Raw genomic sequence first — 15,959 nt, forward strand, 5'->3', positions numbered from 1 at the left:
ACTGACACAAGTCAGGGTCGTGGTAGTGCTGCCGGAGTGGTACTACCGCTCCTGCCAGCGTTGCTTCTGCTTGGCGCTGCATGAAAAGGGGAACCACCGGTAGTGGAGATAGGTAGGGCGGTAGTACCACAAGAAGCGATACTACCGTTGGCTACTACCGCTCCACTTCCGCTCGAGTGGCGAAGGATACGAGAAGCAAAATATAAGCGGTAGTAGGCACAAATGGGGAGGGCGGTAGTACTGCTCCACAACAACGGTACTTCCACTTAATGCTTTGATGCTTAGTGCTTCTGCAGGAGTGGAGCAGTGGACGGAGCCGCAGTATCGCACGAGGGGTAATGCCGCTCTATACTACAACTCAACAATGGCAAAAACACCAGAACCAAAACATAAGCAGCAGTGCCCTCAGCACTCGAGGGCGGCAGTACCGCTGGAGCGGTACTACCGCTGCCAATCATGATACTTCCTCTTAAGTGCTTGTGAAGAATCCTAAGCAGAAGATAGTAGCTTCAAAGTGCCGGGATGGAAGAAGGGTGCAAATGTGTACGTGTTGATTCCACCCTAACCTTTTCAAATGCGGATCCCTTTTGATAGTATGATTTCCTACGACTCAAAACCACCAAAATGAAATCATCGGAAAGTAACCGTCTTCTCTTAAACACTGAAGAGAAATAATCCGTCTCGTGCCATCTGATAATCTCTGAAATGTAAATGCACGCGGTTTGTCCACAAAGCACATTGTCATCAATCATCAAAACCACTTAGGAAAAAATATGCTTTAACACCGACATGGGCCAGGACAGAGCAGACCGACATAACGGTCACGTCCGGACGACCTTAAATTTGTTCCACATATGAAGGGAGTTTGAGGGCACCAGACAACCACAACAAATGAGTTGGGTTTGTGGATCTGGTTGAAGAGCTTTCTTTTTTGCCGAGCAGTGTCCGGACTGTACGTTTGGACAAATAAGGGCGGTTTAAAGGGTCCGGTCGAGATGCTCTAAGGGGTGCCAGGTCTACCCGGTGCCAGGTCTACCCAATGTGGATTGACCAACAATTATGAGTAGCCAGTAAACTGCACTGTCTAAATTTTCCCTTATCATTCCCTTTTTCACATTTATTTGTTCCCAAATGGTTCCGAAGCATTGTTTTCATTGGACAATGATAGGTTGGCTTACACACAAGGTGAGTGCCAAACGATGACGTGCTTGAAATATACATCATCACAAAATTGGCACGTTTAGTTAGTTAAGCTGGGGCATCAATGTTTCAAGAGCCAACTCATTTCCCTTCGAAACTTGAGTGATCCGCTTGCTATTTCATCGCCCCGCGAACCATATAATTGCACACCCTCTGTTTCTATATGTATTTAAATTGTCGAAGCGTCTTATATTTAGGAACGAGCGGGGCCTCTGGCTTTTACATTGGCATACGTAAAAACCTCAAATTTGTGTACCACTAGCAAACAATGCTTGAAGAAAGCGCAATGCTCCTCCTCCTTGTGACAGACGCCTTCGCCGGCTTCCAAAAGACCTGGCGCCTCAAATTTGTCTCCCCTCTGTTGCACTTTGGCACATTTTTCTTTTCAAAAAGGAGAGAGCCCCCAGGCCTCTTTTGGTTCTTTTCTGGTACACATAATGGCGAGCTTTTGTGTTAGCTGGTACACGCAACGTCCAAGAGGAAAACAGCACGGCTTGTTCTGCTCTCGGCTGGTTGGTTCAGTGTCCCTGGCATGTCCTTCAAATTGACCAGAATGCTGATTTGGTTTTTTTGTTTCTCTGTAGTTATGCTCAAGTTAAGCATGTCTCAACCTTCAAATTTGTGTTGTGAAATGTGGTTGGCATGTTCCACTTCTGTTTTGTTGGGTTTCAGGTTTGTTTGTTGTAATCATGTTTCACGTGCTAAGAGCAACTTCAACGGACCGATCCAAACGGACAGCGAATTTGTCCGCTTTTTGTCCGTTTGAGTCGGCCAGCGTTCGCCCTGTTTTAGATTTGGGTCGGCAGTGCGCCCAACGCGTCGATCTATTTCATGTCCGCAATCAATATTTAAAAAGAAAAGGCCCGCGGCCGATCATGCCAGCGGTCATGTCTCATGCCGGCACCATGTCAGCGCCGGCATCCAATGTCGGCTTCAAAAAAATAGCACCACGGTTCATGCTGCGCACTCGCCAGCCGGCCGGCACACATGTCAGCAAACAAAAAGGGCAGGACTTGAGTTCGACCACGCCATCGCGGCCCCGTGGTCATGCCAGCACACCTGTCGGCATCCAAAAAAGATGGCGCTCGCCGCCATAGATCACTCCTCGTCGAACTTGAGCATGTCGGCCTGCATCTTCTCGAACCACAGCCTCTTCTTGGCGACACGGAGTTGAGATCCACCTTCATGATCTCCACCCCGGTCATCATGCTCGCGGGAGCCACTTCTTTGGCATTGGTCTTGGCATTGGCGGCCTCGATCTCTAACATCTTGGCTTGCTTCTCCACCTCCATCTCAAGCATCCGTGCTTGCTTCTCCGCCTCCATGTCAAGCCTCCTCCTTTGTATCTCCAAGAAGGCGTTAATTTGCTCTTCTCTTTCTTGTCGACGCTTCTCCTCCCTTGAGTCCTTCTTGGTGATCAAGCCCTCCACGATTGCGATCAAGGCGATCGATGCCGCATACCGCTTGTCCCCCTTCTTAGAGTTGGTCTTCCCCCGCGGCCGAGCCTTCTCGCCGTCCCCAACCTCCTCCACGGCTTTCTTTCCACCACGCGACTTGAGGGCGGCATATTGCGCCTTGAACTTCTCCTCGTCTTTGATCACCCTAAAGCAATATGGGAGAGGTTGAAGTACTTGCCATTGTGTTGGACCACGAATGCCTCCAAAGCTTGAAATGCCTAAAAATGTATCTCATGCAAGCATATTGGCAAAATGATATGCAAATGAACACCCAAAGCATAAACTTGATGACACAAAAAGAGGGTGGCTTGCTAGCATACCATGTCTTGCACGCCGATGCCGCTCACGGTGCGGGCCTTGACGCTCTCAAGAGTGGCACAAAACTTGTTGCACTCTTGTTGGATCACCCTCCAACGCTTCGAAATGGACACCCACCCGCGCGCGCTTACTATTTGGTACGGCGAAACTTCTCGCGTTCATGGAACTCACGGTGAACACGAATCCAAAAGGTTGAATGCTTTTTTTCGGCGCCCGTCTTGGGGTCTTGCCCAATGTCTCTCCAACACTCGCAAAGAAGCTTGTCCTCGGCCGCCATGTATGCCTTGGTCCACTTGCTCTTGCGCTTCGGCTTCGTCCCGTCGGCTTGGTTGGCGAGCTCGTCCTTAAACAAAGGCTCTGCTTCGATATCGCACTCGTCCTCTTCCTCTAGCCCGTAGTCATCCGGGAACTCATGGTCGAGAGGGAAGTCATTCAGGTCCAGGCCGACCTGATCACGCATGAAGGCGGTCTGATCTTCATTGTAGCCAGCGGACGGCGTGAACGCCCCTCGGCCATCCTGGATTTATGTGCCATCGGGATCGAAGCCAGCGGCCTGCGCACCACCCTCGAAGATCATGTTCTGCATGTAGTCGTCGTCGCCGGTGGCCGGCATTTCGTCGAACAGGTTGCACGCGCCCGGCAGCTAGTCGATTGGCGTCTGCAGCGCGCGTTTCCTCGCGTCTCCGGCTGACGAGCGAGCGGCCACCGGTGTGGCGTTGAGGTCGATGGTCGCGGGCGCGGGCGTGGAAGGCGCGACCATGCTCACCTCGGGCGAGCACTTCCCCGTGAGGCGGGAGGCCTGCAGGTAGACGTGGAAGTCGGGCAACGGGTTGCAAGCCGACGCGCTGGGCGAGTCGGGCAGCATCGTCCGAGGGAAGGCGGATGAGCCGGTGCTGACCGCGGCGGCCACGACGGCGTTGACGAGGCCGTGTTGGCTAGGGTTTAACCCCAGCATGCAGAGCGCCTCCCTCGTTGCCGCCGCAACGCGGGCATTGGTGACCTCCTGCTGCGCGGCGGCCGCCGCGATGGCTTCATCCCTCACGTCCGCCGCGTGCCTTCTTCGGCTTCGGCGCGGCAACCTTCCGGGGGGCGCGAGGCTTGCCTTTGTCGGACAAGGTGAGGCCGGCGGTGGCGTCGAGGTCGAGGTCGTCGTCCATGGTGGGCGTGGGGCGGGAGCGCGCGCGGGCGGAAGGGTTTTGGGGGAGGGGAATGGTGGTGGATGCCACCGACTGACGGGCCCGGGAAGAGGAGTAGGCGGGCGTCTCGTGTCCGCTTCGACGCAAATCCGGCTCAAAATTGAACCGGGAATGGGTCGCGGACGGACACCAAGCGGACGTGCGTCCATTTGGGTCAGTGCGTTGGGCCGACTTTTGTGTCCACGTCGACCCAAACGGACGACGGTGGTCGAAATGGATCGTCTCATTGAAGTTGCTTTAAGCAAACCAGCCATACTTTTTGCGAGTGACTTTGGGAGTTTGGGTGTTTGATGCAGGAGAATTTATGCGCAAAATACATATACTCCCTTCGTCCCAAAATAACTGTCTCAACTTTATACTAGCGCTAGTATAAAATTGTACTAAGCTTAAGACACTTATTTTGGGACGGAGGGAGTACATTTCAAGAAACAAGTACCTATCCAGTGTATGGATACATTTTTCCATCTGCACACTATTTCATTGTGTTAACACTCGTTTGATTGAGTAGTGAGTACAATCCATAGAGCCAAGCCTTTATGGATGGAAATGGACTATATCCGCTGTTTCAGGGAACGTATCTCCACGACGCCTTCCTGCCAAGCATTCCCAGATGAGTTGGTGAAGCGTAACCATCGGCTATCGAAATCGCAACACAAGACAAACTGTATCAGTCCCGTCTCACGGCCCACGGAAATCAGGTCATGCCCTAAGCAGATGTGTGGAGCAAACCGAAAACACAGTGGTCCCTCAAATAGGATAACACTCTAAGCACATGTATTGGTTAAGAAGATACAGTCGTCCTCATTTCCCATATTATCCATAGCACTGTGTCTGTGTGGTTCCATATTTCTGGTGGGAGAATGTTGATGTATAGCACATCCTAAGAAGTACTCCCTCTGTTATAAGAGTGTTTGGATTACTAGAATAATGATCTAAACGCTCTTATATTAGTTTACGAAGGGAATAGTACATGAGAACTAACCAAGTAAAGCCCCTGCAAAAAAAAATCACTATGTAAAACTCACAACATACCGACTCCGCACGAAACCACGAAACAACCAGTGTTCAGAAATGGCATGCTCTTGCACGCTGCTCGGAGTGGCAAATTGAAGTTCACGCAAAATTACAGGCATGCGTTGGAGGACACGACATGTTCATATACCCTGTTATTCATGTACGGGAAGATTATACAACAACTGTATGTACCGTTCCATGTGCAAAAGTCAGTCCCCAACCAAAAAAGAAAAAATTGACCATAGTTATGCTCGGCTGGAGGAATTCTGAAACTGCGGACGGTGCACCGTGGTGATTGGTGAACTTTACGACAGGCACCAATGTGTACGGAACATAGCTTACACTGTGCAGATCACGTTCCAGCAATACCATACGCTGCACAATCAAAATGCACCAATTTTAGATAGAAGCACCACCAGCCACTGCTAAATGCTAATGATGGCCAAAGCCTTTTTCACATTTCTTCTAAGAAAGGTTGCACCGTGTTGATAGCTAATTTTGTCTAGCTGTGTTGGATAGCTAAGTTTTACATGTACCGCTCAGATACATACATATGTAGAGACAGATTGTTACTATCCTTTTTTGATGGCTGCATGCATCGATTGATGCAGAGGCCGGGGGTTTGACCTCCTTTTCTAAAAAAAATCTAACATCTTTCTACGGCATGAATCCCCCTAATTTATCAAAGATGAAGTACTAGACAATATGACAGGTTGGACATTAGGGTGTTTATGGAAAGGATAAATGAGGTACAACTACAGAGTAGTACATCGAGAAAACTGACCCGGATGCTGGATTAAGGCACTACAATGCCGCTCGGCAACTCATTTAAAGCAGGAGAAATCTCTGAAATCCCCATATTACTGAATGCTGGGTTCAGTCGATCATTTGAACTTTCTGCTTCTGCTTCTGCTTCATCACCAGATTTGAGCAACACAATTTTTGGACCATTCGGGTGCTCTTCGGCGGCCTTCTCAAATAGTTTCTGGGTTTCTAGGCTAACTTTAGGATGAAGGATGACCTCCTCAAGGTGTTCGAAACATTCAATATTGATGCCAGAAAAGCCATTTATATCTTTACAAAGAAGCTGAAGCGTGACCAGAAAACACATAGCTCCTTGTTTGATTGTTGGGAATGTCGGATTTTGCAGCTCAAAACAAAGGCATAGAAGCCTGGGCAGTGCCTGAACTTCTATGACGAAGTCCTCAATATCACGGGCAATCAGTTTCAAATACTGCAGGTAGCTCAAATTACTCAGAGCTTCAAGAACACTGGTTGTAAGTTTAGTAGTAGTAGAAAGACACAGCTCCCTGAGACCCCGAAGTGATACAAAAAACTTCGGCAAAGCAGTTAAGCTGCCATGTAGTTTCAGAGAACTGAGGTAGCAGGGTCCTCTTACCAAATCTAGGAAATTTTTAGAGCATTCATCAAAATTAAGGGATAAAGAACGTGTAGTGTCCTTATTTTCATCCTTCTTGTCCTGAATGAACTGTTGAATGGCCCTCGTAAGATCAGTCCAGTCAGTGCTACTTGCAGATGGCTTACACCAAATCTTCACCTTTCTCAATCTATTCATATGACCCATAAGATGAAGAAACCCATCACTCCCATCGGTGACAAATCCTGCTAGAGTTTCGATGTTACTTTTTCCTTCTGAGAGAAACTTCTGTACTTCATTTCCTGTCTTCTTTTTGAGGAAAACACTCTTTTTGTAGACTTTGCCTGAAAGCCTAAACTCTCCCAATATGTGCACTAAACAGGGCAACAAGAAAACCTCCACCGGCAGTATATTTACCTTCGTTCTCCTCACATCAAGTGCCTCCAAATGCTCCAGTTTTACAATATCCTCTGGAAGTTCAGTAACACTGCCCCCAAGGCTCAGATACTTCAGCAGAAGCAGGTTGCATATGCCTTTGATATGATCATCCTTCAAGTCGTCACATTTTTCAAGATCCAGGACTCGCAGCAGTTCATACTTGCTGAAGTCTAGTACAGTTTTACATGCCTTCCCGAAGATTGTTAGAGATCGAACAAGTGATAAATCAATATTCTTGAAACTGTCACCATCTTTAGCATTTTTATGATGGAGAGAAAGCCGACGGACATATTTTTCCTCTTTCTTGTCATCACAAAACAAAGTCACGAAGTTCTGAGAGATGGACAACTGCAAAATGAACTCACGCATCATGCCGTAGGTTTGGCAAGTCTTCACGTTATTGTTATTGCTTACATCGATGGGTTCAATGAAGTTCTGGTCCACAAGTTTGTTGAAATTTTTAGCTGCTAGAGTCAAGGCATCACATGAATCTTGTGTTTCTATGATTCCCTCAGCTGACCATCGCCTCAACAAACTTTTCCTCCTGACAGGATTATCACTCGGGAATATACCGAAATATAGCAAGCATGCTTTGAGTGCATGACCAGGCAGATTGGCGTAGTTACGCATCAGCACACGACGCATTTTTTCAAATGTCTCTTCGGTCTCGAGATGATAGCCGATATTGTTGCATACATCTTCACAGGCAGGTCCTCTCGGCCAACCATTTGATTGCAAGAATTCGCCTATTGTGACAAGAGCAAGGGGCTGGCCGTCACATTTCTTCAGGATTGCTGTCGGATCAGGCTGTTTGTATTGTGAATATTTCTCTGGGCAAGCTTTCTTGGAGAATAATTCCTTTGAGCATTTCTCATCAAGTCTACTCATTTTGTGCACATAACCGTTATCAGAGCTGCATGCATTAGCAACTGACTGAATAGTCGTCGTCACCACAACTCTGCTGCTACCATCATTGTCATCTGGGAACGCTGATTTGATGATCTTCCACTGATTTTGTGTTTGAAGGTCATCGATAACAATGAAATATCTGAAACACAAATCAAGAAGAGAAAAATATTATTAATGTGTTTATGACGCCAACCATATATAATCTGAGTTGACTACACATTGCATCTGTGTTCACAGGACAGCAAATTCCCACACCATTTATGTACTATTGCAAAGAGAATCCTCTCTTTTTCAACCAATAATGGTGATTTTGCACCTAATAAAACAGTTGAGGCATTTGGTAATTCACTGGATGCACCTATATAAAAAAAATGGTACATCTTTCCTTTTTGGAAGATTAGAAGCCCTAGATCAATTCATGCTGAAGAATAAATCTCAGAAACTTCCTCGTTTGTTTTTTGCTTTGAGGTTGCTCATCACATACGCCATGTGGTCAGAAACTCCGTCATTAATCAAAATAACAGATAAAAGTGTGGTAGACTTATTTTTGGGGAGCTTGTTTACAATACGGCGGAGTAATTAAATAATAAATTTCAGATATCATCATTGTACAGAAAACAAACTACGCTATTTAGCAGTGGTGGATAAAAAATTAAGATCTTTCATTGTTAGTGGTCTAAAAGATCTTATATTAGTTTACAGAGGGAGTAAAGAAAATATCCTTACGTTCTTTTAGACCACTACTTTAGTGGTCTAAAAGATCTTATATTAGTTTACAGAGCGAGTATATGTTATTACAGTTGTAAATAAAATAAAATTACTCTGTGCTGTTGGATTAAAATGTACTCCCTCCATAAAGAAATATAATAGTGTTTAAATCACTAAAGTACAGTATAATGTATAAGAGCATCTCCAACGGCCGCGTCAAAAGACGCGCGCGCGGTAAACCCAGCTTTTAGCGCGCGCGGGAGGTTTTGGCGCTCTCTAGCGGTGGCGGGAAAGTCGCACGCGCGGAAACCGCTTGCCCGCGCGCGAAAAGGCGGCAGCTCACGCATCATTTTTGCCGCGCCGCGTCCGGCGCGCCTATAAAATGCGGCGCTCGCCACGCGCGCCTCCACCGCTCCTACATCGGTCCTCTTCCTCTTCCTCTACCTCCCGTGCCTCCACCGCTCGAGCGCCCCGCCACCGACGCGCCAACGTGCCGCCGCACCGCCGAGGAGCGTCGGGCTACCGTGGTGTCCGTCTGCGCCCCAACGGCGGGTACTACTCCGAGATACGCTCCGGCGATCTCCGGCTCAGCCTCGGCACCTACGAGACGGCGCATGAGGCCGCCCGTGCGTTCGACGCGGCGGCGTGGCGCCTAGGCAGGCCGCGCCGGCAGATGAACTTCCAGGACGTCTACACGCTCCAGCAGGCGCTAGACGTCGCCCCGCCGCCTCGTCTTAACTCAGCACAAGACCGTGCGGAGCACACTGCGCGGCAGCGCCGCCTCCTCGTCGCCCAGGAGGACGAGCGGGTCATGACGGAGTGACGCCGGCGCCACCCGGAGGACGTCGCATGCGAGCAAGACTACTGGGCAAGGCGCCGCGAGGAGGACACGCGAAGGCGCCGCGAGGAGCGGTTGGACAGGCGTCGGCGGAAGGCATTGACGAGTGCGCAGGCCGATCTCGTTGCAGCAGGCGGGAGGTCGTTCTTCACTGAAAACGACGATCGTTGGTTGGACATATGGCTGTCAACCTCCGACGACACCAACGACGATGATGATGGTGATGATTGGAGCGACTGGGAGTAGTTTCTAAGTTTTCGAACTACCTATCTACTTGCACCGTACTTTTATCTATGTTTTTGAACTATCTATCTAGTCGCACCAACGTAAAATAACTTTGTATCGTTTTTTATTTTATGCAATCTATTTTATTTTGCCGATTTTGCAATCTATCTGTAGTTGTAAAATGTTGTGCGCGTGCGCTGCATTTTTGCGCGTTGCTGGAGCGGCGCGCGCGCTGCATTTTAACGCGGCCGTTGGAGCCAGCGCCTATCCACACGTTAAACCAGCCGAAGCGCGTGCGGCAAACACATTTTTAAGCGCTTCGCGCCTGTTGGAGATGCTCTAACATATAGAAAATATCCTTATGTTGTTGTCATGGAATTACAAGGGAGAATCCGCAACTCATCAGTACTTGGACCCCAATTCAGTAGATTAGCTCTTTCTAAGTAGACATAGGAACTTGAGCAAGGTATAATACTAGCAAATTGATACGTTCGTGCTCAAAACATTCTGGATCTAAAAGGCAAGCGCAAAATGAATCAGGTACAGCTAAGTTCTTCTTACCTCTTCTTCACCAACTTTTCTCTGACTTGTACGCAGAGCTGCCCGACATTGGAGGTATTCAGCACATTTCCCAGACAAGAGTGGTCGTCGGAGCTAAATCCTCTGAGAAGGTCCATTAGCACCTCCCCCGGGCTCCTGAGGGCGGCACAAACCCACGCGTGCTTGTCGAATCTCTCGCTGCCGGCCTGGATCCTGTACACATCCGCGGCAAGAGCGGTCTTCCCCGAACCCCAACACCCTACGATGGAGACCACCTTCAGCTGCATCGGCTGCCCCTCGGCCGCCGCCGCCAGCTGCTCCAGGAGCTTGGCCCGGGTCTCGTCGACTCCGACCAGATCCGCATCCGTGAGGCGCGGATCGAAAGAAGCAGAGGAGGGTGACCCGTCCGCCTGGGCAGCAGAGGCGGCCTGGCTGGGCCTGGGGACAGGGTACCTCTGCCTCCGCTCGTGCGCTTCCGCCACCAGCTGCTTCATCCTCTGCAGCTTCTCGGCGAACTGCAGCCCGGTGAGGAGCGCCTTGGGGGACTGTAGCCGCCGGCGGAGCAAGGAGGACTGCTGCTTCCAGCTCGCGCGATACACGAGGCGGTCGATGCAGTCCTCTATCCCGTGCGCCAGTTCGCGCAATTCTTCCATCGACAGGAGCAGTACGGCTCCACGATCCTCGTTCGCCGCGCCCGCGCTGAGCTCAGCGTCGATGGAACGGAGAATCATGCCGAGCTCCTTCTCGAGGAACTTGATGTCCCTCTTGATGCCCTTGTGCAGATTCCAGCTCTTCTCAACCAGCGAGAAGAGCTTCGGCAGCATAACTTTCATGGTGCCGCTCAGAAGAGCGGCCTCCATCTCCGCGTCCAGCTCCTGCCTACGCGCTCGGCCGGCGATCGACCGGCTTCACCAGTCTGCCCGTTGTATCGGCCGTGGTTGACCTGAAAAGAGGATACCGGCGCCGGCGAGAGGACACCAATCCGTAGCCTTTCTCTATAGTACATCTCTTTTCCATTTCAAAATACTCCTACTATTTTCCGTCCGAAAATAACCGTTGAAGAAACAATATATATATATATACTATTAAACAAACAAACGACAACTTTTTTACGTGCACCCAGCAATTAGTATAACAAAATAAACAAAGCAATCAGCACCACACAATTAATCCCATAAATCATAATCCAACAGCCAGCATTTACCTAATACATCTATGTGTGCACTTAGCAAATTTCCATGACTGACCGTGCTCCACCTTCACCACCCATCCTGCAGCACGTAATCCCACTCCAAAATTAACGCGCATCGTGACCGCATCGGGGTGTCGCTCCGCTCCTGTCTCACCTCGCCGTCGCTGCCGGCCAAGCCGTCGTCGCCCCCGCCGGCCATCGCTCCTCAGGTCCGCCCCGCCCCGCCCCGTCAGTCCCTCCCCACCCCGCAGTTTGCCCCGCCCCACCCCACGACGTCGTCGCCGGCCTCGGCGGTGCTGGAGCTGCTGCCCTTGGTGCCCTCCAGCGGGCCGTCGACGTAGGCCAGCGAGTCGTTGCCCTGGCACCGCGGGGGCACCTTCCCTCTGAGCCGGAGACGGGCAGACCCCCGGCCAGCTGGGACGGCGTAGAAGAGGCCGATTGAGCCACGGAGGGCCGAGGCGACCATGAGGTTCCCGACCCCGCCGCCGCTGTGGCGGGGTCGCCGCAGCGAGCAAGCCCCCCTGAAGGAGGCGGCGCCGATCTGCTGCAAGCCCGGGGGCCGCGGAGACACGAACCCGGACAAATCCATCCCCTCCTGCACCTGCACCTGCACCTGCACCTGGCGTATCAGAGAAGAGAAGAGACGCAACCTAAAATTAGGATTCAGGATAGGCGGGCGGCATTATTAGATACTGTAGATAGATAGACACGGAGCACCGCCGGGTGGCCGGGAATGGCGCTCTTTGAATCAGGCGGTGGCGGGTTCTAGACGCAGGAAAACAAAATCCCCCCAAAGCAAATGTCGGGCGGCCGTGGATTGGAGCCGAGCAGCGCCCCCGATGGGCGGGCGGGGCGATGAATCCGGGGAACCGACCAACGGGGGGAGAGAGGAGGAGCGGCGACGCGCTTACCGGTGGAGCACCAGGGGCCGGAGGCGGCCGTGGGGTTGGAGATGGGCGGAAGAACCAAGGGGGAGGGGAGGAGGTTTGTCAGGAGAGGGGGCGCCTCATTTCGACTGTGGCTCTGGTTGTGGGTCTCACTCGCTCTTTGGGGGCTGGGAGGGCCGGCCGCCTCCTGTCTTGCCGATTGATTTTCTCAGTCTCGCTCGCTGCCTTTGCCTTTGGTTGGAGCGGAGGAGACGAGGGTGCCTGCTGCTGTGTGCACTTCAGCAGATTAGCCTACCGTGCGTGCGGGTTGCGACCTTCTCCGATTCCTGTGGGCCACCAAGCCAGTAAGTTTCCTCTGTTCGTCGCTCACCTTGATGCATGTGCACCGGCCACGACACAGGTGCCAATGGAGCTTCACGCTACGGTCTAGACAACACCAAGGTACTAACTGAACCGGATAACCCGTCTTTATTGAAAACTAGTCGCAAGTCTGCTATCATCCTCGCGTTTTGGCGCCTCCGCACAACTGATCTCTGTATCCACAAAGCTGCAACATGTAGCAAGCCTGCAGGCAATCACTTATTCAATTTGGTCCAGCTGATTAAGTAAGATGGCTGCTCGCTTGCTTCTTTTGCCTACAATTTTTATAACAGCATGATCTAAGGGTCGGATTGTGGTTCTTCTAACTGATTCAGGTAGCTGCTTGTTTGCTTTTTTTATGCTCGTTCAGTTGCTTTTTTTTATCTCACGATGCAAGCTTTGTGTGTACCAAGTTGTGAATTAAGAGGACTGAATTCTTTGGGCATGATTTAGTTACAGTGGTAAATAGAGGACCATGTAAAACGTAAATGGGCAATGGAACAAGTAGGACACATACACCAGATTGTATGCAGACTTGCAGAGCAGAGTTTCGACGTGCTTCTTTAATTATTTTGGAATTGGAATGGATAGAACGGATACGTGACGACATAGAACATATATAAAAAGCTTCAACGTTAAATTCTGAAGCAACTAATTTTTCAGTTTGATGTACTATCAATAGCATTTTGAAGTCCATATTCACTGTTCGATCAACTATGTAGTTAGGACTTTAGAGTTTCTATTGACTTGATGGAGTTCGAGTTTAGGGTTTTTATTGATAGAACTTTAGATGGAGTTGAAGGAACATAAGCATTGCACAACAATCGTTATGAACAAAGCATGCTTCCATGTGTCATTTCTCACCTGGCTCACGACCTAGGGTTCTGCATGGTTAATCATGGCCCGGCTCCGTTAGTGTCTTGCAGCCGACCCCTAAAGCTCGACGTAATCTTTGAGCTCGATTTGAAGAGACCACGACAAAAGATCGATTATAATTAGTTCAGTGTTCTGACAGATATGTGTAGTTAGTCTTCAGAAGTTGGCCTCTAACTTGTTTTATAATTATAAGAATTGATTGCACCTACGTCCATACCTCTATAATTACATGCTCGATGCCCTGGGTTGCTAATTCTAATGTTTGGTTGTGCAGATTTTTTATCAACCTTTTTTATGTAACTCCAAGCAAACTGCAGATTCGTTTGTTTGTGCAGATTTTCTTATGTCCACAAGGTATTTGATGACAATCGAACTAGAATGCGGATGAAATGGAGTATATGGAAAATTCTGGTACAATATAAGATTGTTTTTTTCTCTAATTTCTATGTGAATATCTAAGGAGAACCCGATAGTCATATTTAAAGTTATTTATCACTACCTTGATCCTGTCATATAACGTGTCGTATTTTCTGGTCATGGAATGAGAGATTGCATTGCTTGTACAGGAGATCTTGGAAGCGTTGGAATATTATTGACATGTTTTATAAATCGTTTATAGGTAGATACAATTTTCACTAACATATTCTAAAGATATTTGGATCGGACTATTGCTGCCTTTTGATTTTATTTTTAGACAAATGTCCATCTGTAATGTTAGAGCAATTTCTTTGGTACTAAATCAATCCCAATAAGTGGCACTAATGTGTGAAAATAAAATGTGATTCTGATATTTTAATTTTCTTTTGAACATGATTATTATGCCATTTTCTAAGTTGTTGACATTCTATCCTATCACATGTAGACTGGGAGACTTCACTTTTTTATGGACTCTAGATCTAAAGAAGCATAAGCATGTAGAGAGGAACTGGTTCGTCCACCTTACCGGTACAAATGTATTACCCTATTTTATACATGGGTTTGATTAGGTGATATTTGATGATTTGAGCATTGTGCTGGTGGGATTTTCACAACACTACTTATGATCTAAACATTGACTGACAATATTTATCAGAGTATTCGTTTCAAACAATTAATTTTGCAAAATATGGTGTGGAAATTCAACATTGATGTCGTCTATGCATTCTCACATTGCAAATTCAACATTGATGTTGCCTTGTTAGGCATATATTTGTAAATTCTCTTGGAATTAAAGTATAAATTGCAATTTGCTATATTGTCCCCAAAATACATGAGTTTCAGACATATAGTTATCTATTTCTGACGTTTGTGATCAACCAAAATGCTCAGAGTTTTTGAAATACCAACAATGATCTGTATTTATATAGATATAAGTAATGAAAAAATCACATTCAACAACTTTAAACCTAACTCTGAGTGGACGTAAGTGCTTGAAGATATGGTCTTTGACCTCCATGCTAACTTGGAAAGTATGGTACCATGTCATCTGATGAATGTATTGTTTTTTGTTGTTATTTTCTTACACTAGCATCACGAACTATAAGCATGTGGTAGTATGCATGAGACCCACTGGCAAGATGTATTTTATTGGGAGTAGATCTATCTATGAAAAATGTATTTGTTAAGACGTGCGTTGCACGTGCAAGCTTACTAGTATATAATTAAAATACATCTTGATGCGTTTGTTTTTTAATAGGAAAAAGATTATCTTCTACCGGTTGATCGTACGCGGCCATCCACCGGCTCCACGGCCGTTCGATCATTTTCCTGCAACTCGCGTCTTGTTTTAAGATAGGTATTCCTGATACTGGATATAAGTATAGGTGTTTCGGGGTTCGTTTGGCTGTGAGGGCAAGCGACTAGATTTGGAATTTTTTTCCTGCAACATCCTCCTTGTTGCAAGAAAAAATTCTGCAACATTAGTTATGTTGCAGAACACTTTCGGTAACACCAATATAAAGTTGAAAATAAAATCTACAACATTAGCTTTGTTGTAGAAAAATTCCTGCAACAATATCTATGTTGCAAAAGTTCCGCAACACGGTCCCTGTTGCAAACATCCGAACACAACATTATGCTTGTTTGCAAAAGTTGTCTGCTCAATCTGTTGATCACCCCGTATTAAATCTTTATGACAGAACAACTTATATAGTCGTCTGTAGCTCTATTGAGGCCGAAACAGAGCGATTGTTTCCGCAACTGATTTGTTGTTTCAGGAATTAATGTGTTGAGGGAGATGACCGAGTCACGTGTGAGGACTTAGATCGGATGGCTGCGGACTACTGCGCGCGCGGAGATCCAGCGGTTATCGTGACAGTGGATGTTTATTATACATCTACCGATGGATGCGTAGCACTCCCCTTTTTAATAAGTACTATTTCCGAACGAATGAAATACTCACTCCATAAATAAATATAAAAGTGTTTACATCACTACTTTAGTGA

The 15,959-nt window shown here is 48.0% G+C and overlaps 1 protein-coding gene across 1 annotated transcript; it reads right to left on the minus strand.

Annotated features, from left to right (window-relative positions):
• Window positions 1–5,235: 5,235 nt before the first annotated feature.
• LOC123412699 (disease resistance protein RGA4-like) lies at window positions 5,236–11,309 on the minus strand. The gene is made up of 3 exons (XM_045105639.1): window positions 10,243–11,309; window positions 5,970–8,049; window positions 5,236–5,560 (listed from the first exon to the last, which is right to left on the minus strand). The coding sequence occupies exons 1-2, from the start codon at window positions 11,079–11,081 to the stop codon at window positions 5,982–5,984; spliced, it is 2,907 nt and encodes a 968-aa protein (XP_044961574.1). The 5' UTR covers window positions 11,082–11,309; the 3' UTR covers window positions 5,236–5,560; window positions 5,970–5,981.
• Window positions 11,310–15,959: the final 4,650 nt, after the last annotated feature.

This window comes from Hordeum vulgare, chromosome 7H (genome assembly GCF_904849725.1).
Source record: "Hordeum vulgare subsp. vulgare chromosome 7H, MorexV3_pseudomolecules_assembly, whole genome shotgun sequence".
Taxonomy (NCBI): Eukaryota; Viridiplantae; Streptophyta; class Magnoliopsida; order Poales; family Poaceae; genus Hordeum; species Hordeum vulgare.

Bases quoted from the DNA above. Each gene is read 5' to 3' on its own strand.
- LOC123412699 (XM_045105639.1), bottom strand. From the start codon at position 11,081: ATGGAGGCCGCTCTTCTGAGCGGCACCATGAAAGTTATGCTGCCGAAG. The intron at 8,050-10,242 runs GTAAGAAGAACT...TTTGTGTTTCAG, and splicing joins GAAAAGTTGGTGAAGAAGAG to ATATTTCATTGTTATCGATG.